General features: G+C 29.6%; 2 protein-coding genes across 12 annotated transcripts in view; one reads left to right on the top strand and one right to left on the bottom strand.

Moving 5' to 3' along the window:
* The window catches only part of LOC142320432 (cyclin-L1), a 106936-nt gene that overhangs the window by 66456 nt on the left and 14587 nt on the right, over window positions 1-25893 (top strand). For 3 of the 11 annotated variants that reach the window (XM_075358753.1, XM_075358992.1, XM_075358314.1), the window contains exons 11-12: window positions 10350-10452; window positions 16128-16269. The gene's annotated coding sequence lies outside the window, so the exon portion shown is untranslated. Of the gene's footprint in view, window positions 1-3088; window positions 3179-5186; window positions 5313-10349; window positions 10453-16127; window positions 16270-20364; window positions 20505-22928; window positions 23108-25893 lie in introns of all 11 variants that reach the window. The other 8 variants (XM_075358646.1, XM_075358864.1, XM_075358475.1 and 5 more) reach the window with 8 other exon arrangements.
* Window positions 11777-23980, bottom strand: LOC142318559 (leucine-rich repeat-containing protein 51-like). The gene is made up of 4 exons (XM_075355115.1): window positions 23887-23980; window positions 20460-20469; window positions 17936-18140; window positions 11777-12073 (listed from the first exon to the last, which is right to left on the bottom strand). The coding sequence occupies exons 1-4, from the start codon at window positions 23978-23980 to the stop codon at window positions 11777-11779; spliced, it is 606 nt and encodes a 201-aa protein (XP_075211230.1).

Raw genomic sequence — 25893 nt, forward strand, 5'->3', positions numbered from 1 at the left:
GCTGAAGCTCTTGGATTAATCGTACGTGATACGGATACAATTTCAATTTTTTAGTAGCTTTCTGAACACTCAAATATGACAAACCAACTTGGGTGGAAAGTATTCATAAACTTTTCCGTGGAGAATTGAGCAATCTTGTTTTCTCATTCTCTAAAACGTCATCTGTCAAGTGAGTTGATCAACCACTGTGTTTTCTGTCGCAAACGCTACTTCTCTCAAAATCAGTTTGCTAGCCTAAAAATTGACGTGTTTCTGGCAGAGGAACACCAACAAATTTAATTTGAAATGATTCCTTTACACTCGCGTATAATTTTGTAGCAAAATATTGTTGAAGAATGAAAACTCGTCCTGTGGTAAAAGACATTCTGTTCGTAACACGACCGGAAATGGCACAAAGGTTTACACAGCTCAAGGAGAATCAACTCATACTGCCATATCTATACCAGTTGAGTAGCGCTACCAACTTGTGTCACAAAACAAAATTTCCCTTTCTTACAAAAAAATTACCAGACATTAACAATTGGGTAACAGGGCTAAAAAAATCACTCTGTAGATAAAATATTTTCTTGAAATGATAGTACATATTGTACATTCTTATTCTATCATATGCATATTTCGTTAAAAACAGGATAAATAAGGGGAGAGTGAAAATTAATTTCGGCAGAATTAAACTATTAAATGGTTATTTTTATAAATTTATCTGTTAAAAAAGAAATGTTAGGTAATGATTGTTTTTTAACCACTCATTTAATTTTTGGCTATTCAGTCAGTGCCAGAATTTATTGGATATTTTAAAGAGTCAAATGTCAAATCTACTTCATGTATGTCACCATCATTCCAAAGAACACTATCCCCAGACATCTTCCTAGTTAGATATATGTAATTTCAAAAATGATTTTTGTGAGCAACTCTCTTCGTGCTCTCAAAATGCATTCTACTTTCTTTACTGTTAATGCTTTTTTTTATTTTGCCACCGAGTGTAATTACGTGATCATTATTGCATAGTCCTTTGTAATGAACATGCGGATTCCACTGCTAAAGGTGTATGTAGTCAACCATCTTTCTCCACTTGTGTTACAACTTGCTGATTTCATCAATTCCATTAAACATACACTTTGAAGAAGGTGCAAGATGACTGGACTGTTACAGCAGATAATAAACTTCGACACATAAAAAGACACGGGTGTTACCATGGACTCTTAATGCAGGAAAATTCACCAAGATCCTGTATCAGTTGCGATTAGGACATACCAAACCTACTCGCAGATACTTGATGTCACCACTGCTCTCCACTGTAAATGCACAGTGGTGTACTGTGCATCTGATCTAACTGCTGCTTGACTGCACCACATCCTTGTGGACTGCATATGCTATGCAGCCTTACGTCACAAATTTAAATTGCCAAGGGACATACAGTACTAGGAAATGACAAGAATATACTAGACTGAATATTATTACTTCAAAAAAGAAATAATATACTTAAAAGATGGACGAAGCAGGAGCGATATAAAATGCTGAATAGCACAGGCGAAAAGAGCCTTCATTCAGAAATATAATTTGTTTACATCAAAAATTAATTTAAACGTCAGGAAAACATTTGTGAGAGTATATGTTTGGAGCGTAGCTGTATGAAGTGAAACTAGGATGATCAGAGTACCTGAGAAGAAAAGATTAGAAGTTTTTGAAATGTGGTGCTATAGGAGAATATTAAAAATCAGATGGGTGGATAAAATGACAAATGAAGAGGTGTTGCAGCAAATTGATAAAGAAAAAAGCATTTGGAAAAATATAGTTAAAAGAAGACAAATTTTTAGGCCACATATTAAGGCATCCTGGAATAGTCGCTTTAATATTGGAGGGACAGGTGGTAGGGAAAGATTGTGCAGGCAGGTAACATTTGAAATATGTAAAATAAATTGTTAGGGATGTAGGATGTAGAGGGTATACCGAAATGAAATGACTGGCATTAGATAGGGAATCGTGGAGAGCTGCATCAAACCAGTCAAATGATTGAAGACAAAAAATAAATACTTAGAAGATGTAACCAGTCAAAATTTTTATATTATTTTGTTACTCATGTTTCATGTATTCTCTCGTAATTGTTGCGTTTCTTTTACAGTTTCAATTGTATTCCTATTGTTATCTTGGTTTTAACCATATTTTTCTAATATTTTAATATCCAAAGCCTTTTATTATTATTGTAAACCAGGCAATGATAACGTGAAAATGTTTCTTGCCCCCCCCCCAAAAAAAAATTGCAGAAGCACTGATCATAATGTGTTCGAATGCAATCATTGGATTATTATTTGCTCCAATATCAGGGGCTGATGTTTGATGGTCATTACTCGAATTATGGCAACATCGTGATATTAATTTTTCTGGTTTTGACTTAAAATTATCAGACAGAAACCAGAAAAGGTGTTCTTTGCCAGAATACAGTTTCTTCAATTAAGTCATCAGATCTGTGCTCCCATGTACATTGCAACCAACCTCGCATTATTTCAGCTGTCATCCATGTTTGTTTTTGTGCTTCAAGTATTACATCACCAGTTTCTTTTTTTGGAATTGATTATCTTTTCTATTTAGTAATCACAAAAGGTAATATTTAATTTTATTAATATTATCATTTATGATTTATTTATTCATTTGCAGTCATACTTACAATTATGCCAACTCTTAATCATTCATAACTCCTTGTCTTATTCACAATTTTTTTTCACCACTTAATTTACGTCTAATTGCAGCAGTTCATGTCATCAGCATTATTGATTTGGCTATGGCAGTATTTTTTTCTGCCAGCATAGATGAATTACTTAATGTTAACTAGTTTTTTATCTCTATAATCCCCGTTTAATTGTTTAGTTATTCTATGCTGTAATCTCGGGCATTAATGTTTGAAAAATTTTTCTCACCGTCTATGGCTGGCTTTGAATAAAATAGTAATATATCTTGCAATCTCTTGTTGTTTTAATATTAGCTTAATATTGTTTTAATATTATACGTTTTAGTTTTTTCGGATTTAGTTATATTTTTATTTCAAAAAATTTGTATTTGGGTGAAATTTATATTAATCTCTGATTTTTCTTAGGTAGATTTGTTTTTAAACCAGGATTAGATACATACTCTGTTATTGAAAAATCAAGCCAAGAAATAATAAAAACATTTTATTAAAAATAAGGTATTAAAAAAATTATTATTCTTAAATAAAATTTAATTATCCATTATAGTACCAATTTATTAAATTAAAAAGTCAAATAGTAAGAAGAAAACACAAAAATGCTTAATAAAAAAAACCCAACTACGAAGCATTTTTCTTCTTTTGTTTTGTTTTATTTTACATTACCTTTTTTGATGATTAACTATTATGTTGTACAGTGAAATCTCCTTATTCACACTTCCCGTATTCATGATGTCATTATTTGTAGTGCAATATTTTTTGATGTCTTCTATATGTCACAGCTAAAATTTTCCATGTTCACATATATAACATTATGTAGTGACGTTAAAAAATAAAAATATTGTCACACATTAAAAAAATAATACAGTACAAATGTAAACTGTGATAGTGCACATACTTTACTGTGTAGTATAGTAGACAAAAGATGCTGTTACCCCATTCCAAGCTTCAGAAGGCTGGTTTAATGAATTTAAAGTCAGGCAATCTTTACACAACATAGAAATTGTAGGGGAAGCTCCATCATTAGATAAAGTAGCCACAGAAACTTTCCCAGCAAAATTTTTTTTAAATTAAGGATTAAAATTGAGGATAAATACAAACCAGAGCAGATTTTTAACACAGGAGATGCCTGTTTTGGAACGAATGACCAATAGGACTTTCATCTCAAAAAATGAACGATAAGCACTGGAATTCAAGGTTGAAAAAGACAGTAACAATTTTGCTTTGTACAAATTCAGCAGTGATTGTTTTAATTAAACCACTAATGATTTACAGGTCCCAAAATCCACAAGCATTGAAAAATAAAAATAAGATGTTGTTCAAGCTTTTTGGCGATCAATAAAAAAGTGTAGATTACAACTTCACCTTTCTTGGATTGGTTCAATAACGGTTTTGTATCCAAAGTTGAAAAATATCTAAAATAAAAAATCTTGATTTTAAGGCTCTTTTAGACTTAGAGAGTGCTCCCAGTCATCCACAGGAAATCCAAATAGCTCATCCCAAAATAAAATTAGTTTTTCTGCCGCCAAGTACTACCAACTTTATTGCAACCAATGGATCAGAGAATTATTCAGTCGTTTAAATTGTATTACATCATAAACATTTAAAATTACTTAGATGCGATGGATTCAGATTCTGAGCCAAATGTGTTACATGTTGGAAGAAATTTAATATTGCCGACTGCATTATATGCATCAAGTTTTCATTAGATGAACTGAACAGTCGGCTCTGGTGTCTTGCTGGAAGAAGCTGCTTCAAACAGATACGATGGAAAGTACTGGTGACATGGTACTCGAGACCCCAGGAAATATCGCTGAAAGGTCGTTCAGTAGGAAAAATGGGTTCAATGAATTAGGTGACACAGATATTGAAAATCTCATAAACACACAGAACTTAATGAACAAGATCTGGAAAATTTAATGACACAGGTAGAGAGAGTATAAAGGTGAAGAAGTAGAAGATGCAATCCCGGGAAAACAGTTAAACGTCAAAATGTTTAAAGTATTAAACTATCTCATGATCTTACCCAGTTTTTTTATAGATGTTGATCCATCTTTGAATAGAAGCATATTCTTTTAAGTGCAAAATTGAAGATTCCGTTCAATAATATACACAACCTCACCTTATTAGTATAACAGAATCAAAAAATGAAGAAAAATTTTAATAGTTCAGTAATTTGAATTTTTCAAGCCCAGATGAGACAAGTTTACATATTATAATTTCACCTGCTGTTATAATGGTAAATAATTTTTTTTAATACAGGTAAACTTAATGATCACAATATGTTTTATAAAAGCTCTTGCTAGTAATCCAGTCTTCTGATTGGTACAGGTCTTTACTGCTCAGCTGAAGCATTCAAACTCTATATTCTAGTTTTTATTAACTGTGCTTGTAAATTAAAAATGAGTTTCGTAGTAAAATTAGCGAAAAGAAAACCTATAAATTTATACTGTTAATTCTCTGTTTTAACAAATTTCATTAACTGTATTTTTTTCTGTTTATTCCTTAGCTGTAAATGGCTTTATTACACCCAATCTATTCTATAACTTCATGTTAGATGAATTTTGTAGCACGTGAAAAATACCAAGCTAAACCAGGATTTGAATCCAGAATCTCAGTTACGTGAATAATAGAGGTAGTAATAGAACTTGACAAATAATATGTGTAAAGAAATAATATATTTAAAAATCATCTTAATGGACATGCACAGATATTTCATTTTTATAAAGGATTTACATCTGCTACCACAACTATCCCTGGTCTGTTTTAATTTTATTTACCATGCATGAAACAAAATTATTTTTCTACATCTTATATCTAAAAACCAGTAAAACACTTTCCACCCCTAAGTTTATTTTGTTTTTATTCTCTTATTAAAACTTTTTCTATCTAATTCATTAAAATAAAAGTTTTTATTTTTTAATATAGTTTTCATGTGTATACCGTATACCGAGGTATATGATGTATATCATATACTGTATAGAAATTTTAAACCTATAACCAGGCTTTACATAAATTATGCTGGAGTTGTCTAGAATATACCCAAATAGTGAGTGGAGAGAGAATTTTCATCCTTTATTTCCTAATATGTACAGCTTTGTACACATGTAGTCTTGATAATGGAATTACTAGTAGTTAGAGGTATTATGTCACTATAGGTAGTGGTGTACTGACATAAATAGGAAAAAACTGGGTTACTGGTTCAGTAATCCATCTCATTTTTATAGAGATAAAAATGCCCATCAATTGAGTTTTGCCAAGTAAATACTTTGTCAAAAAGTAATATACATGGCCGAAAAACAAAAGCAGTAAGTGAGAAAAGTGTGATAATTATGTTATTGTCACATTTTAAAATATATAAAAAGTTATAAAACTAAATATTTTTAAGTTATAAAAAAAATTTGAATGGAAGTCCAACAGAAAGACATTGCCAATTGGATAGTTTGAGAAGATGGTCAAGATTTTATCAAGATAATGCTTTTATGTTTAGACAATAAAAAATTAATTAGGATAGTTCATTTGAGGAAGAAACTACTACAGTTAACCGTAGTATGTTGAAAAACTGATAATTAAAAGAAGATGATACACATCACCACTTATGATCATCAAAACTTATTCATTGCTTAAAACTAAAAAAATATTTTTGGAATTTTTAAAAACATTTTACAAACTTAAAACTAGTATTATAAATTTTTTTAAATAAAATCATACTATTTATCTAGAGCACTCTTCTGTACTCTAAATTTCTGCATTCTATTCCCAGATTTCTGAGTTTTTTATTTCCTTAAGCCTTCTGATTTGTCAAATTTGAATAACTAGTTTTTGCGCTACTAAAATAATTTTAAAATACTTCATTAAAATTCATGCTTTTTTGCTTTATATATATTGCTATTCTTAACCCTATGTAAGTTATTGCTTTTATTAACCTGTTGAAGTTGAATTTAATGATGCACTGTTCATTCCCCTGGACTGAATATTTTATCTAAAAATTTAGTATGTGATTTTTTTTTTTAGTGAATGTATATTTATTAAATGACAATATTGATCACAGAGTTACAGCAGGCATTTCTGTCTTTAATTTAGAAGGTATGAGTTGAATCTGTCATGCTTGATATTTTTCATACCCTTTAAAAATTTACTTAAAAGACTGTACTCTAGCATTAGCCTATGTAGTCTGAAAATAAATAGTTATTTATACTTTAAAAGCCCAGCTCAACCTGATCATCACACTACATTTGTTAGGCTTATTTGTAACCATGGAACAGGAAACGATATCCTTAGGTCAGTTAACAGGCAACTCCCTATCAGATTACAGGAAGAATGTACTGGCTGTACATGTCTACATCATCTGTTCGTACCTGTCAGGGTTAGATCTACTCTGATGAAATTGAAAATGGAAAAGAAAAATTAAGGAAAAAGTGCTATAGTAGGTAAAGGATAATTCTTGGAAGAACTGCAACATGAGATGAACAACCCCTCTTAAAGAATGCTCAAGCCTCCTGCTGAAGGATCAGCAAGTGCTGATCCGAGATATCATATCTCAGGAAATCGAAGCGGTTTAACTCATTTGGAAGTAGCACATCAATGTTGTGTTGACCACACTAAACATATATAATAAAAAATTACTTTTCCTTTAAAAATTAAAGAGGCATCCAAGACAGGTACTGGGTTCTCAAAAGGACAACCTCATTTGTTTCTGTAGGTGTGATATAAGTTTTTTATTGTAAAAGTTTTAATTGAAAATAATAGCTCTTATACAAAACATTTTTTTTTTCACCTTAGATCTTAGAAACCAATTGGAAATTGATCACTTAAAAAATCTCTTCTTTAATTCAGTTTGTAGTTAACAATTTTGTACTAAAACTTTATTCCTCAACAATAAAAGATTCCTTTGTAATGTAAATGTGGCCTCTTAATAAAGAAAAAAGTAAACAAATGAAGTTAACAGGCAACTCCTGCAAGTTATTGATAGAGACATCAATTAAGACAAGTAATAGTCCTCTTGTTCATCGCATCTCTCAAACTCTTTTCTCATTGAATCTGTCACTTTACACTTGTGTTACTGCATGGTCTAGATATTGATTAAAATCTGGTAATTAATTTTTTAGGTCATACAATATTTTATAACATGTAAAATATATGTATTATAAAATGGGAATTCAATTTAACATTGTAGCACTTTATCCATAATCTTTTTTCTTTCAAGTGATAAAACTATATAAGTGTAGATTCCACAAATTAGTCAAAGGTAATATCAGTATAGCTGAAACACCTTTGTTGCTTTATAACAGGAAATAAAGCTTGCTTTTGTTGTTAAAGAGAATGAAGCTCTACTTGTAGAATACATTACTTCTGAACTGAACTTGTATTAATATTTAGTAGTTTCCTGAATTAGTAGTGTAAATATACCAAAATTAATGCACCGAAGAACTTTTTTTTAAATTTACATGACTATTAATTTTTTTAAATTTAATTATGTATAACATGATTTTATTTTTTTCTCTAAATTTTATAACCATTTAGTTTTTTACAGTTATTTTAGTAGCTAAAGTATCAGTCTTTAACTACAATCATTTGCTGTGAAATCATATTGTCAATGCCAACATTATGTGATAAAACTAAAAACTGCTCCTTGTGTTAAATTTAACTGTAGATCAATTCAGATAACTTTGCTTCAGTTATTGGAATTTTGTCTGCTTCACACCTTTCAATTTTGAGGATGCTATCACTGAGAAATTCCATGTGTTAAAGAATGATTAGGGGATGCAGTTACAATTTTATCTATAACCAATGATTTTAATGTTTATATTTACTAATTTATCATGTTTTATTGGAGATTAGCATAAACAAAAAAACAGAGAATAGCATCAAAAACTTGTCCTTAACTGATGACTCTGTGAAAAATTAGTGTAATTCTGATGGTTTTGTTTATCTTTGTATTAAAAGGGTATTAGCATCGTGTCAAATTCATGTACTCATGCATCTGAAGAGTGTATATATTTCTTATTAAAAAAGGAGATTTTAAGATAAAAACATGAATTTTTTTTATTATTAGCTATGATCAAGTAATAGGACTTGTATCTAATCCTAAATTAAGCATGTTCTAAAAATGCTTTGTTGCTAATGATGAAATTGACTTATTTTGACTGAGTAGGCTTGGAAGCAGTATTTTCAAGCATAAACTATAAAACCATTCTCTATGTGGTTCCATGAACTGTATAATTTCTTTTGTAAATTTATGTAGGTCTTGTTGGATCTACAGCCTATGCCATTAAATAATATAATTACACATTGCAAGTATCATCCATTATTTACTAGTGATATTTTATTTTTTCTTAAAAACTAAAATGAATGAATTTTTTTTCTTTTTTAAGAATGACCACCCAGAGAGGTTATTTATTTTACTTAGAACAAGTTGAGTTAAAAATCAGCACATTGATAATTAAAATTAAGTCAAGCTTGATTTCTTACAACTTATCTTTACTTAAGCAGTTAATGATGTTAAAGAACAATTTAGATTCGGAGTAACAGTACAAGGTGAAAAGATAAAGATGCTACGATTTGCTGATGATATAGTAATTCTAACCGAGAGTAAAAAGGATTTAGAAGAAACAATGAACGGCATAGATGAAGTCCTATGCAAGAACTATCGCATGAAAATAAACAAGAACAAAACAAAAGTAATGAAATGTAGTAGAAATAACAAAGATGGACCACTGAATGTGAAAATAGGAGGAGAAAAGATTATGGAGGTAGAAGAATTTTGTTATTTGGGAAGTAGAATTACTAAAGATGGACGAAGCAGGAGCGATATAAAATGCCGAATAGCACAAGCTAAACGAGCCTTCAGTAAGAAATGTAATTTTTTTGCATCAAAAATTAATTTAAATGTCAGGAAAAGATTTTTGAAAGTGTATGTTTGGACTGTCGCTTTATATGGAAGTGAAACTTGGACGATCGGAGTATCTGAGAAGAAAAGATTAGAAGCTTTTGAAATGCGGTGCTATAGGAGAATGTTAAAAATCAGATGGGTGGATAAAGTGACAAATGAAGAGGTATTGCGGCAAATAGATGAAGAAAGAAGCATTTGGAAAAATATAGTTAAAAGAAGAGACAGACTTATAGGCCACATACTAAGGCATCCGGGAATAGTCGCTTTAATATTGGAAGGACAGGTAGAAGGGAAAAATTGTGTAGGCAGGCCACGTTTGGAATACGTAAAACAAATTGTTAGGGATGTAGGATGTAGAGGGTATACTGAAATGAAACGACTAGCACTAGATAGGGAATCTTGGAGAGCTGCATCAAACCAGTCAAATGACTGAAGACAAAAAAAAAATCTTTACTTTGCATATACGTTACTTAACTTTGCATATTCTATTCAGATTTTTTCCTTCTGTAATATTATGTGCTTCAACTCTCTTCCAGTATTATATTGAGTGTTAAAATTGTAGCACTTTAAGTAAGTGCTTGATTCAGGATTAAATAAGAATGTGTTTAAATTAAATTAAGTAAGTTTACGTTCAACTTACTGTTTCCTGGGCGCAAACCTTTTATTCAGTATGTTTTAAATTATTACAGTTAAGACTATTTCCATTGGTATTCACTTATTTATGTTAACTCTTGTATTGCCAGTTTTAATTTTTACAATTTGATTTATTTTTCTATTTAGTGACATAACTCCTGTGGGCATCATATAATCAAGAATTCTTCAGTCCTCTACACTAATATAAGCAATCATCATTTTACTAATTATGTATCTTCAGTTATAGTAGGTAAGCTATAAACATTATAAATCAAAATGATCGGTGACTTAAATGAAATTGTTAATTCTAAAAATGGTTCATTTATTTGTGATTTTCCATTCCTATTTTCAGTTGATATTTTTAAATGAGATTTGTCTTTTTAAATTATGCATTAGTTGCTTGATTTTCAGTCAGATGTAATGCATCCTACTTAACTGAGTTTGTACCTCATGGTTGAATCCAAACCCAACTAGCAATTTGTAATTCCTTGATTTGTAAGGAATTTATGAAATTAATCTTCTTGGATTTATTTATTTCCTTGATTTATTGAACTAAATATGGTTATTCATTGTTTCTTTTTGTACACTTTACGTGAAATTAAAATAAGTTCTATCTAGCTTCATCCTTTATTTATATTAGAGAAAAAGCTTTCTGCCAAAACGTAATTTTTTTAAAAATATATATGAACATTACAAAAATACCTACTTTGTAGAGTTCATTGTAAAATATATATGATCATGAGTTAAAACTAGTAACAACTTATTTTATTGGAGATCGACTGCAAGTGGTATGAGCTGTATATAATTATGTTAATTTTAAAAAGAAATTATTATATTTAATGATTTTATTTTTGATCCTTATATAATCTTTTCCCACTCCATTGTATTGTATGGTTGTTTTATAACCACATTTTAATGCATTTATATGTGTTGTCCTATAACCAATGGACAAAAATATTTTTACTTTTAAGTTTCTGGTCATTTTTATTTTTAGCTAAATTTATGACAGGCTGTTAATCAGTAGGCTTATAAGAGAGGAGCTTTAATTAATCTTCAAAGGGGGCTAAAAGTCAGGAAAAGCCTAATTTTAATATTCCTTTTAACATTTCTTTTTGACAGGTAAGATATTGTTAATTATCTAGGACAATGCTACTAAATTTTGTTTGTAATGTAGACACTGTACAGAGTGAAAAATCAACTTTCAAAGAGTAGAACACACTTGCATGCATACATACATATTTATATTTTTTAATTTTGAATAAGTCTTTTTTAATTTGAAAATATCACATACATAAAATTTAAGCAATTGACACAACAATGATTCTAGAATCTCAAGAATTTTTTTCAAAACAAATTGTTAACAAATGCAAAGCCTTTTTGATTTTGCATATTAAATTGTAAACAATTTTGTATGCTTGAATTAGGTAACAATAATGCCATTTAAGTTAAAAATTTAATAATACCAGTAATAAAACAATATTTCCTTAACTGTTCTGTTGAATTAAAGATGAACACATATTTATAAAATATATTTTATTACTAATGTCAATTTAAAAGTATTTTACATTTATAAGTTAATGCATTTGTCGAGTAGAAAATTTATTAAAATGATTAGAAAAAACATCTGACAGTCCTGGTGGTGGTGGCGCAAGTCGTTCACTGGGTGCAATTGTTACAAAGTCTAAATTAATGATTTGATCAAGAATTTTAACTAAATAACTTCGATAAGATGGTATAGAATCTATAGGATTTCCGTGCATTGTAAGTGTTCTAAGTGAAGCTAGTGGCTTTATCTTCAAAACCATTTGCAAGTCTTGAATGTTATTTCCATGAAGATATAATATTTTTAAATTTATAAACTTAGCAATATCCTGTAAAAAAAAATGATTGTAATTAAATTTATAAATTCATAAAAAACATGTGTAAAACATATATTTATTTATGGTAAGTATTTATATACATGTATTCCTAAAGAAACTTAATTTTAAATGAAAATTACTTATTTTGCTAGAGGCAAAACATCAGGCCTACATTTTTTGTGAAACTGTGCTTAGTATTGCTGTAGATGAGTTTGTTAGTGTTATTTAATATTAAGCTCACATGAAAGGGAAGAGAAGTTTGCAATAGAATCTTATAAAAATATAAACTAGATTGGTGAGATTTTATTACAGAATCTAGGAAATTTTGTCATTTTAATATTTGAGGAATGGTATACATTTTTAAGAAAAACAGATTATTAGAATACATTGAACTTAAGCCACTGAAATTTAAGTACTTTTAATATTTTAAAATTAAACTGTCTTCTACTGCGAGTGTATAAAATATTTCATTCAATGGTCTCTCAAAATATTTTATCAATATCTCATCAAATCAATATAAATCTGTGTCACATGAACGTGGAATGGTTTCTATACATACTTTTGGAAATAATTTCTTATGTCAGTAGTTTTTGTTTTTCTTATAGAAACTGATATCTTAAGAACATATTAAAGGTTTACAACAAATTATATGAATGATGTAAATTAATATTTACAATTAACATCACAATTCTAAAGTCAACAAATATAAATTTAACATTTTAAAATTTCAAGGTAGTAGCTGCAACCTCTTCTTTTAGATTATTCATTCATAGCTTTATTTTTTACATAGTAAAGTTAGGTTTATTTGATATATATTGAATATTCAAATAATTAATATTTTAACCATTGTGTTAAATAAAATTTAATATTACATAAAATAAAGACCACCAGAACTCAATTTCCATATTAATTTCCAATAACTGGTTTTCACGGTAGCGTGCATTTTCTGTTTGTATTAAATTTATATTTATTACATTAAAATGTATTCTTTTAATGATAATGTACAGTAAATTTACAGTTCACTTATAATATCACCCAAATTTCAAAGTAGAAAACATAATTTCATTAAAAAAAAGACAAATCATTAAAAGAATATGTTTTAGTGCTGTTTAGAATCAAAGTGGTGTAAAGTTGTGGTTTTGAGTTACTTAAAGGTTTATTAGTTATTTTAAAAATCCTTGTCTGATGTACAATATTACTCTAAAAGAAATTTTATACAAAAATCTTTATACTTCCTGAGAATATTGTATATATATTTATGTAAATCTGTCAAAAAGAGACCCTAATACCAATCAAAGATAGCATTTTTATTTTTTACATTAACACCTTTTTCCTTTATATTGCAGGTACTTAACTGATTGCCATTAAAAATAAAGTTAAATTAAATAAAAAATAAGGATTGGCTACAAAATATCAAAAGAATTATTTAGGTATTACAAATTAAATTGTTGTAGATTATTATTGTCCTTTATCAATCAACTTCGTGTTTATCATCATTTTGTGGGTCCATGCTGGTAGGTGGGGGGTGGGGGGGGGTCGTATCCTCTTCTTCAACAGCAGCTGTTGTACATAAGTTTTGGAAGAACCATTGATGGATTGGAGGGATGAATTGCAAAAAAACAAGCATAACTTGTTTTTTTGGTTTCCAACAGGTCTTTTTCTTGTAATCTTTGCTTTGTATAATCTTTGCTTTAGAATGTTCCGCATTTACTGGGTCCTTCCATTTTCTGCCTGTTGGAGTTATATCCGAAGTCTCAGATTTAACCATAATTTGTATGGTTTCTTTGTATTGAATTTTGTATGGTTTAAATTCTTGGAATCTAATCCACTGCATCTGAAAACCACTCTACTGGATTTTCTTTCTCTTGGATATGGTTTTTTTCCAAATTGCTTGTAGAAAAGAACTCTTAATTTCACAAACTATGAGTTTCTATTTTGTTGAGATGTAGACATGATTTTGTGCCAATGGTTCGGTAAATAAATTTTTGACCTTCTGCTGCCAACTCAACCAAGCCAGAATTGAGTCATTGGGCAAAATCAAGTGCTTAGACACAAAAATATTTTGGTCGATTACTTTAATATTTGTTTTGTAAAAATCTTTATTCATGTTATCACCGTTTTCATATTTCTCTACTGCTCAGTACTGGTGTAACCATTTATTAGAACTTTTTTTATTGTGAGCATGTAGTTGTAGTTGCTTGATAATACAAGAGGAAACTTCTTGAAAACCTCAAGAGAGATAGTTTCATTCCAGACATAGAAGGTACTGCTCAAAACCATGCACTCCTGAATTGTAACAATAAAGATTCCTCTGGTAATGTGTGTTATCAGTATGATAATACAGGAAAAGGCAGGGATTTTTGTAAGTCAACGTACAGACGTAAGTATCCTGATTCTATTTCATAAATTCTGCAACATTCCCTTGCCATCTCTGCTTTTTGTAAATCAACTTCGTAATCAGTATTTAATGTTCCAATTTCTCTTGGATTTAAATCAGGATTGCTGGTTTTTATTTTTTATTTCACATGTCCTTTATTGGGGTATAAAAATGCAAGTTAAATTTTGTTTTAAAAATATAATGATAAAATTGCTTCTTAATTGGTTTTTTTGTGCTCTGGTGTGAATTTTTCTAATGTTTTAAAAATTCACAAAGGTACCTTCAATTTTCATTCTGATGTCTAGTGTAATGACTTTGGTAGAGGGGAAGGACTGTATGTGTTTGCAGATGCTCAATGTCTTCTTCAGAAATTTTCCTTGAATGAGAGCCATGACCTCCTTTAAAGTCTTCCCCAAGTAGTTTACCCTTGCAGGTTTTGAAGAAAATACTGTTTACAAACTACAACAGATGAACCTTGGCTTAATTTAAAAAAATTATTTTTTTGATCTACCCTTTAAGAGCCCACTCTCCTTACTTGGCCTTATTTGTTTTATTTTGTTTCTTTGGATCAAGCCAGAAATTTAAGTATTTTGAAGTTTAAAATCGCCTAACTTCCAAAACGACTGAAACATAAACTGTCGTCTGATGTAATTTTTTCATGACCTTCATTTTACATTTACAATAAATATTGGAGAATGATTTATTTTTAATTATATCATCCTTTACATTGACATATCTTTCTCCAGAGTTCCTCAGTTTCTTACTAACATTTTTCTTGTTGACTTAAGGTTTCCTCAGTCTTTTCCTAGTTTTTTTTTTGTCCCAATTAATATATTTTCAAAAGAATCGGGATCTGATTTAGATAAATCAAATAATAATCCATTTCTCCTAATAGTCAAATTTGAGTTAAATCCATGTGGCCAACAATTTATCAAATATGTCAGCATCTCTCCCCAAATCATCAGTTGACTTTTGAGAGTCTGATTCAGTCAAGAAATCTAATCTATTATAAATTGTATGCTTAGGCTTACTCATTTTAAACAATTTGTTTCCCAAATTACGTTTTCCTTTAAAAACTACTGAAACACTTTGAATTTTCTTTGTTTACAAATACATAAGGCCATCAGTAACTGTCATAACCTCAAAATTGAAAAAAAATAGATTCAAACCACATAAACTGAAAATAGTAATGTTTTAAGCATATTAAAAAGACAAAAATCATGTTATACATATAAAAAATAATTTAAACAACATGAAAAGTCTCAATATAGCTCTCACAAGTTAGTATTTAAACACTAATATACACTGTAATAGATATAAACAAAACATCTCTTGATTTACACTATTCTCATTCACAACACTGTAAGAGTTTTGTGTGTAAGAGAAAGATGTGTTACCTCTAGCAGCCAATGAGGGTACTACTGAATAACTTCACTATCATACTAAACAAAACATTAGGTAGGGATAAAAAAATGTACTTAAGTAAAATTTCACAATTTCTTAACTTAGACCACTTTGATTCTAACTGGCTTAAATACAGAATTTAATATAACTGAATGTATGAGATACTACGAAAACTGGTTATTGGAAATTAATAGGGTAAGTTCATCTTATCTAATTCTGGGGTTTTGATGGTTTATATTTCATATAATATTAAATATATTTATATAATGATTTTTTTCTTTTCAGTATCAGGCCATTCTTGTGCCCTCTTTGCAGATAATACGTTTCTTTATTAGAAGGAAATTATTAAATAGAAAAAAATTCTTCATTAGCAATTCAAACAAAACATTAATCGAGTGGATTGTAACATAACTATCCAACATTTTTGGTAAGTATAACACTATTAAGTGTTGTGAGATAGGCATGTTATCTGATCTCTTGTAAGATATTGTATTGTCTCTTGTCGCTAAGTATCTTGCAAGATTACATTTTTGTGGAATGACTAAACTGATTCTATTGGTAACAAGAGTTTAATCGAATTTATAGTTCATATTTGCACCTTGAAGCATCTTAACCAGTATTATTCATATAAATAACAAGTTATTAGACTATTATTATGCCTAAGTGTATTCCTATGTATAATTTAATAATGTATTTAAATTTAATTGATTTTTTTTACTTGTTGGATAAGCTGAATTTTCGGAGTACTTGTTAACGTATATATAAATACATGGACAATTTATTTATATATATATATATATATATATAATTTAAAATTTTTTCAGTGATTTAGATATTAGAATATTCCTATTTTTTTAACTGAGAGAGCTAAGGGGGCTTAAAAGGGCAAAGGTCTTAAGAGTAAGGAGGCTCGGAAACTCAGATACTTCTACATAGTATCTTTTTAATTTTTCATGTTTGCAGATTGCATTAAAAACTGAATATTTGTGAAAACAAACAGTGAATACTGGAATATTCTAATTTTTTTAATGATTGAATTTATGATTTTTTAATGAGCCTCACCAGACCTAGTGGTCTGCGAGCCCCTAGAGAATAAAAGAGTCTCAACTTCTTGGACATCATTATGTTTGTTTTCTGAACAAACAACATATTTTAAAACAGAAAAGTTTGCAATATTTATTGGAGAAGCTAAGAGCCTTTGGAACATAAAATGTAACTAAATCTTTTGATCATCTTTTTTTTCTAATAGTGGTACACTATTTGAAAACTAAGGTTTTCTCATATCTAATTTTTTGTTAATTTAGGAGTCCATGGGAGTTTAGATATTTATGGTATGCTTGCTTTCCTTCATGGTTATGTTATGGGATTATGGCGGGATATTATTTAAGAAATTTTCATTTTAATTAAATAGTTCTTGAAAAATCATAAGCAAACATTTGAGTCAGTATAATCATATAGATTGTCATCACTTGAGACAGTCAATAATTAACAAGTTCCAAGTTTTAATAATTAATTTTTATTAATAACTATATTTAAACTAACAATTGTAATTTATTATAATTTTTATTTTTATATGGCAAATATTAACTCTTATCAATTTAATTTACCAGGTGCATTCAGTTAATAAACTTATTTATCAGTCTATGCATTATTGATAATTAAATCCTTATTTATTGTTAGTTATTTATCCTTATAATTGTTAGTATTTTTTTTTTTTTGGACTCGTGTGATAACTTGCTAGTTCTCTGAAGTGCCGGTTAATAACATAAAAAATAAATATGAATATAAATACTTTAAGAAGCTTAATGATTGAAGTACAGCAAGTATCTATATCTAGCTGATTTTAGAAATTACATATTTCCAGTAATATTTCTTCAGTTTTTTCTTTTAATAAATAGTTAAAGTAAAATGGGAAGAAATTCCAGAATGGGAGTTTAAATCCTTATGTTGTTAAAAGTTTGACATTTGGTGAATGTGTTCTCTGTAATTGATGTAATTAGAAGTTTTTTTATTAAAATTCAATTAAGATTGAAATTGTGATACTTCTAGTCAATAATTAATTCTATTGAAAAAATTATCTTACATGTGCTTACCGCAGTAATTGTGTCAATTTTATTGAAAGACAGATCAAGCCAGGCAAGTCTATGTGGATATTCAAGTGTATTCTCTACCATTTCGCTGAGACCTTCTGTTGTGTGCAAATTGTTGTTGTTTAGCCATATTCCTGCTGTTACAAAATGATTTTTTGGACCTCTGCTTGGAACACTTTTTACTCTACCACCACGTGGCTTATCATAGCTTGACATACCTGATTCACAGAATACTTTTCATGTGATTTTTTTAAACATTGTCTACTGTTATTTTTAAATTTTAATTAACAGTAAATGTTGCTTGTATAGTCTAACCAATAAGCAATACTTCCTTATGAGAAGGAAAAATTAGGATTTTGAAAGTTTAAGATTTGACAAGAGTTTAGAATTCATCAGATTTTAAAGCATAACATCATTTTAAATGATGGCATTATGGTTATGCATGTCAACATTTATTGAAGATAATTTACCTATAGAGACTGGTGTCATGTGAAAAAGGACTTTGCCAAACATAACTCAATCAATAAAGAGCATATTACTTGTTAATATGCAGTGATAGATATGAATTCTTAAACTTATACTTACATCTGCTTTATAAAAAAAAAAAAAATTAATTCTCTATGTATTAATTATCAGTTAAGATTAATAGTATGTGCCACTTTTATTAAATAAAATTCTAATGCTTCACTGATTAGATAAAAATTTAGTACCCACAGATGGACAAACCCATAGCATATGCTTTTTTTGAACACATTAAATCTACATTCTCTGTCAACTATCATTTTTATCACTTTTTTTTTGTCTTCAGTCATTTGACTGGTTTGATGCAGCTCTCCAAGATTCCCTATCATCTTTTAATACTGGAATATAGACTTCATTTTGTATCAAAGCATATGCTTTTTTTTAGTCTGTGAACAATTTATTATTTTATATTTATATGAGTTTGAGATTTTTTTTTACAGAGAGTGACCTCTGCTTTACAGAAGCTATATTAGTTTATACTACAATTCTAAGACTTAAAATTAATGAGAAAAATACTTTTGGACATTAAATAACTATTAATTTCTTTTGTTTCTTTATGACCGAGACAAATATTTTGTAATAAAGTCTAAATAAAAATTTTTATGCCCACACGCTTATTGAATGTCTATCCTAGGTGACTTTTAGAAACCATAAGATGGTTTTAAAACAAATATTACAGGCAACTTAACATGTGCAAAAACCTATTTTAAGGCATAATTATCTCATTCCATACTTACCAGAGAGAGCAAGTTCAATGAAAACATTGTTAAATATCAAGGTAGTAAATAGAAATTTCATTAAGAGGAGACAAAATTTAGAGGCTTATCAGAAAGAACATAGTGGAAAAATCCAGTTGCTAATTTTAAGTATCAGACTGAGAGGTTTTTACTTTTTCAAATATGCAAACTTTTGCAGTACCCGTGAATTTAAGAATGAAATTCATCCAAATGAATATAAAGCCATGTTTGCAGCATTGTTTTGTTGTAAAGTTTTTACATCTCCAAATGCTAAAGTTCTGTAAATCAGTAATTTAAATGTTGAAAAAGTTAGGAAAATCTTCAAGGAAGTCAAAAAATTACTTTTTGAAGTATCTGTAAAAGCCTGGTATTGACTTTTAATCAGAGTAAACCATTAAGTAGTTATGTGCATTGATAAAAAGATGTTTAAAAAACAGATGAGATCATCTTCTTAAATGGAAAATGGATGATCTCTAATACCTCATTATACAGTAACTTGAAGGAATGTGACATTAACTATACTGTCATCACTCATTTCACTGATTTGCTGCACTTCCATTTTTTTTAGTGCCAACCTCCAAGCTTCAACGTATCTCTTATGTATCCTACATTCTTGATTATCTGTTAAATATAATATATTATAAGTAATATTTTAATATAATATTCTAATTTTTATTTATTGTTTGTAACCTTTACGTTGGTTAAGATATCCATTCATTAGATATCTAAATATACTGCAGTTTATTAACCTTATTCTTTCATATGGTTAAGTTGAAAATTATTATTTATTTTATGTATTTTTAATTTAGTTTAGTAGGACATGCTTCAATGTGAAACAGCAATTCCACATCCTACTGTAACTTCTTAGCTATTAAAAGCTCAATAGCTTCCATAGTTTACAAAAAATAGTATTTTTAATACTGGTCTATCTGCAAAGTTTATCCTCTGCTACAATCATTATGAATCCTAGGCTCACTTCTAATTCACATTTTTCATTAATTAATTTTGTAAATAAAGTTTTTATGAAACAAGTGTTAAATTGTAGCTAAATTTCAACTCTTAATCTAAATAATTGTTCACAATTATTTAAATTGAACATTACTGAGTTATCTAAATGTTATTTAATAAAATAATGTTAGTAGCTTGTGAATCAAAAGCCTATATTTATTTTAGGTCGGTCCAGCTTTCATTAGCTAGTAGGATTTGTACTGTGATTATACCATATGGCAAAGTAGGACTGACTGACAATTCAAAAAGGAAAAACTGACAGAATGATTTCTCCCTCTTTCATTCAGTCTAAAATGATGGTGAAGGTAATGAATGTTATCTTGTATGTTATATAGATCCAAAGATAATATCGTTTTGACTAATTGATTAACAATTAAAAAATGCTGTAAGATATTGAGATAAAATTTTGTAGATGACAAGATAATAGAATATGGTAGCTTGTGAAAAATTTTAATTTAATGGGCAGTTGTTGCAGCAAAGCAGTTGTTTTAGTAACAAGCAAAGTGAAGGTATAAGATAGAAAGCGTAAATGTAATTAACACCGTAACATATCTTAAAAGAATGTAAATTTAATATCATCAAATACTGCATAAAGTAATGTAAAAGGTGATATAATTTGTTACAAACACTAGATTTTGAACCGTTCATCTGGATGGTTCTATTTTTTTAAAACTTTAATCTCGAGTATACATACTTTTTGCACCGTTAATATGTGGACACACTGGAAAAATGTTGGTAATTTATTTATCACGGAAGCAATACAAAATAAAATTTTAGAACAAGTAATTACTACCAATCAAATATAAGGAAAGCTCTAGATTCTTTATTTGATATAAGCCAAATTTAAGAATAAAATTGAGTTTTTGGAAAATATGATTTTTAACAAAATGACCTTTGCAGAAACATGTTAAATAATTGATATCAATTAAAAGAAAGATTATTGGTAATGTAGAAAGAATTTTTCTTTTGAAAAATGTTTGTGTTGTTGAAGTATTATTGTTCACAAAATTATTTTGCAAGGTATTCATCTTAAGATTGATCAATATTTCATTAAAATGGCTTGTAGCAGAGAATAAGTTAATAAGAGGCATGGTTCAAAAGTAAGGGTTGATGAGTTATAAATAGTGATTGGCAACATTGATTGGTTTGTGCATGTGCAGAGCATGTAACCGTCACATTGCTATCGGTTCATTGTTGTTTGCCTTTGCAAGATATCACTTAAAATGTTATTTTGTAGATTACGGGCTCAACTGGGATGGTTATATCAGCTCAGATGGAAATTTGTATGAAAAATGCCATGGCTAACCAGGATTCAACCTGCGCATGAAAGGCAAAGACAAATAACAAATCTCGCCAGTTGTGAAGTTTGATCAGTGATTAGATTTCTAAAAGCAAGTACTGCTGAAATTCACTGTCAGTTGTGTGAAACATACGGGCCTACTGCAGTGAGTGAAGGAAAAGTGAGGCAGTGGTGTCGTGAATTTAAGAAGGCATTCAAATATTCATGACGGACAGAGAAGTGACAGGCCTAGTGTCCAGACTGATAATCGTGTTGAAGATGTGAATGTAAAAGTGAGAGAAAATCATTCCTTCACAATTATCAATCTTTCTCTAGAAGTCTCAAGGACAGCATTGTTGAGAAACATTAGTGAGATTAGGCTGTCATAAAATGTATGCACAATGGATGCTGAAAATGTTGACAAGTGCTCATAAAGATCAGAGAATGGCATTTGCATGTGCTTTTGGCAACTGCTTTAACTGCGAGGGAGAAAAATTTTTTCCCATATTTTCACTGGTGATGAAACATGGATTTCTTACATCAATGCCGAGATGAAAGAACAATCCATGCTGTGGCTTCATTCGTTCACCTAAACCATAAAAATTCAAACAAGCCCGGTTTTGAAGGAAAACCATATCAACTGTATTCTGGAACCAAAAGGATTAGATATATTTCATGAAACCTGGAACATGTATCACAAGTCTGTTGTGAAACACTTTCTAAACTGCATTATGCTGTTCAGAATGAACAATGGACAATGCTGAGATCAGGAATTTTTCTTCATGATGACACATATCTACATACAGCTGCATGCACATTCAAAAATTTGGATGGAAGATTTTTATCATCCCCAAAGTACTGATCTTGCACCCAATGACTGCCATTTCTTCCTACACCTCAAAAACTGGCTTATGTCTCAATGATTTGAAGAAAGTGAAGAGTTGAAAATCTTGGAGAAAAATTGGCTACAATCCCAGGCAGCAGAGTTTTAACAGTCTGTTTGAAGAAGCTTATTTCACAATATCAAGAGTGTTTAGAACAAAATTGTGATTATGTAGAAAAAGTAAATAGGTAAGTATTTGAAACCATTATACATTTTTCAACTTTCTCAGTTTGTTACTGATAAGCCCTTACTTTTGAACCCTGCCCTGCCATTCTCACTAATGAGAATGAATAACATCATTCTCACTAATTTAGTAGATTGATGTCTTAATTTTTCATTCATACTGTGCAAGTACTTTCGTACTCATGACTTCATCAGACAAATGTTCTGCATTTTTTCAAATTATAAAAATTAAAAATAGTTGGAAAACAAATATGCTGCTATCATAATTGCTCATACATGTAATTAAAGTTGATAATTTGCTTAGTTATGAATTTTTTTCACACTTGTTACATTTAAGTACAGAATGAAAATTTTATAGCACATAAAAAATGTCATGCCTGATAGGGATTACAACACAAGACATCACTTCAGGATGAAAGATTGAGATTTTACTGAGGATGTTGAAAATTTCGTGAATCAGTGAAGTTCTAAATAAGTGGTCTTAAGATGAATAGAAGAAAAGAAAAATTTGTAGATGACTACATTTATAACCCCACATGTTAATCATAAGAGATTTATATTGGGTAAATATATTTGGTTATATAGAGACTGTTGTAAAAGATAAACAGGTAACTGAGGATCTAGGTTATAATGATTAAGTTAAGGTTAAAAAATTTGCAGAACAGAAAAGAATGCTGAGTATAGCATCGAACCAGTCAGCTAACTGGCGATTCAAAAGGTGTAGGTCTCTAGAACTATTGTATTTTAGTTGGTGTAGTCTGGTAGGAGGCCTACCTGTGAACCAACTTAAATTCCAATTTCCTATTTGATTACGTCACAAACTTAATGGCTTAAGTGTCTTACCTCTTTAGCCTCCTAATTCTTTCTAAAACATAGAAATGACATTCTACATTGTGACAAACATTTTTTAATTGACAAAATTTTCCTGTTGTAGAATAATTTATAAAATTAGACTTTCCAAAATTAAGGCTGCTCAACATTTATAATTAACTGTAATATGATTAGGTAGCCGTAAGTAGTGTAAACTAAGGCAAAAATTTGTTGGTATAATATAGAATTTGTCAATTATTTTTAACATAAAAAAGTAAAAATAAATTAGTTACTGCAAGTTAAGATCAATTCAAAATTGAAAAACTAGATAAAACATTTATATATAGAATATAGTATGTTAGTAAAGAATGCCAGTGTAACAAGATAACTACTGTAAAATAATTATTATAGAAAAATCTCATTGAAAACTTAATTGATCTATGTAAATGTAACTTAATTGACATTGAATTTTTTTGTGTATAACTTATTACACCTAGAAATGCTCTGCATTATTGTAATACTTATCTATTACCTATCAGAGTTTCAATTTTTTTGAATGAAAAATCCACTGGAGGTATCCGGTTTAAATCAATTTCTTTAATATTCGAAGATGAACTTTGAGCCATTTTTTCACTAAAATAAAATGTATATGTTATTAAATTATTTAAGGTAATTTTATTTTACTAGAATTAAAATTATATACCAGTGAGGGATAAAAATCACTATATAATTTATATATATATATATATATGACATCTGCATTAAAATATGTTTACCACAGCATTGGTGTCTTCGAAAAATTTTGTCTTAAAACTCATGTGAGAAAAGTATTTTTTTATATGAATAATAATTTATTGAAAATTACACAAATGAAATTATGAAAATCTTAATTTTCTTTGTATTTTAATCCTAAAGTTTATATTAAGTTGTAAACGTGTAAGACTTTCTGTTCAGATATTTATTGGAATTGAAATCATGTTAATGTATAATCTTGTGCTTAATGAAAGGATTATTTGTATGTACTCATGTTAAACACTTTTCTCTAACCATTACTTAAAAAATGTAAATCATATTTTGTTACTATTGTAACAAAATTTTTATTTATTTAATGGTCCAAAATTTTTCTTATAGTTATTTTTGTTATTTTTGTTTGCGCATTGTTCAAACTATATTTAAAGTAGTAAATCCTCTTATTTTTATTTATATGCTTTTTCATGAAAATTTTAATAAGATAGTAAAAGATTTATATCTTATGACTGGGAAATTATTGAAATCTGTTTTAGATTTGAGATTATGTCCAATCATCATTATCTTACCAAGTCTCCTGATAACTCATGCTAGCTGTCCAGATGTTTACATGATTCAGAACATCATCCAGCACAGCTGAGCACATTTATCTACTTCAAGTTCACATATATATTCATTGAGAATATAAGTTAATAGTATGGTTCAGTGTCTGAATATCACTGCAAATATAAAGACAACCATATGTCATCATCAAAGCTTCAGCAATTCATTTTACCTTACAGCAGAATCCTACAAATATTTCAGTCCAAACAGGTGAAAGCCTACTTGACTCCTCTAAAGTGGGTTATGCGAAGTCTGAGAGGGCACAATAAGAAAGAACATAACCCGCATGATGAATTTGTAAAATACATGAAAGAGCTTATCAGCATTATTGGTTGAACACACCAAAAAAAGTCATACGGCAAGAGAATTAAAATTTGCTGGTGATACAGAGAAAGTGGTCTCAGCCTTAAAGCCATTTGAGAGGAAGATGAAGGCCAAAGAGGTGGCATGTCAGACCAGAAAAGATGTGGACAATCAGAAACTGCTACGGCAGCTTGAAGAACGTGTTCACAATAATGAAATTGACGCCTGGTGGCTGCCAGGTGGAGCAATGACTGGTTTCAGAGGATGAGAGAGTTGAAAGAGTCAGTTTTTACTGAGAGGGAGAAAGACCAGGTGGTTGACTTTGACTTAGCCAAACCAAAGAGTAGGTTCTCTGAGGCTATAGAGTGGTGCTGAGACAGAAACGTGGCGTCTGCAGGACTCTTGAAAATAGGTTAACTGATTTTCTGTGCAGAGATGGCAATGGTTCTTCAGGGTGAGGACATTTTGGATTTTGAGAAGAAAGTGTTTGTGCTAATTATTGATTCGTCAGTGGGGGAGAGTAACATACCCCATATAATAAAAGGAATTTGGAACCCCTCCAAGCTAAGCATGATGCGGTTTTCAGTATGAAGGAAGGAGATGTGGGGCACAAGGAAGGTTCTAGAGTATGAGGGCCGTTGAACAAACCGCACTTCAGGGCTGTATGTTGAGAGAGAGGCTAGGAGCGAACAATCAGTGAACAGGCCAGCAATGGATAGGGTCAAAACAATAGTGGTTAAGGCAGCAGAAGACCAGGGAAAAAAGACCTTCGCTGACCTACTGAAGGAGGTCAAAGGTAGGGTCCGAAAGGGGAACCCGGAAATCCTCTCAGTTTGTCAAGGGAAGGGGAGGATCTTCTGATCTGCACTAAGGATTAAGCAGAAGG

Source organism: Lycorma delicatula, chromosome 1, assembly GCF_047948215.1.
Source record: "Lycorma delicatula isolate Av1 chromosome 1, ASM4794821v1, whole genome shotgun sequence".
Taxonomy (NCBI): Eukaryota; Metazoa; Arthropoda; class Insecta; order Hemiptera; family Fulgoridae; genus Lycorma; species Lycorma delicatula.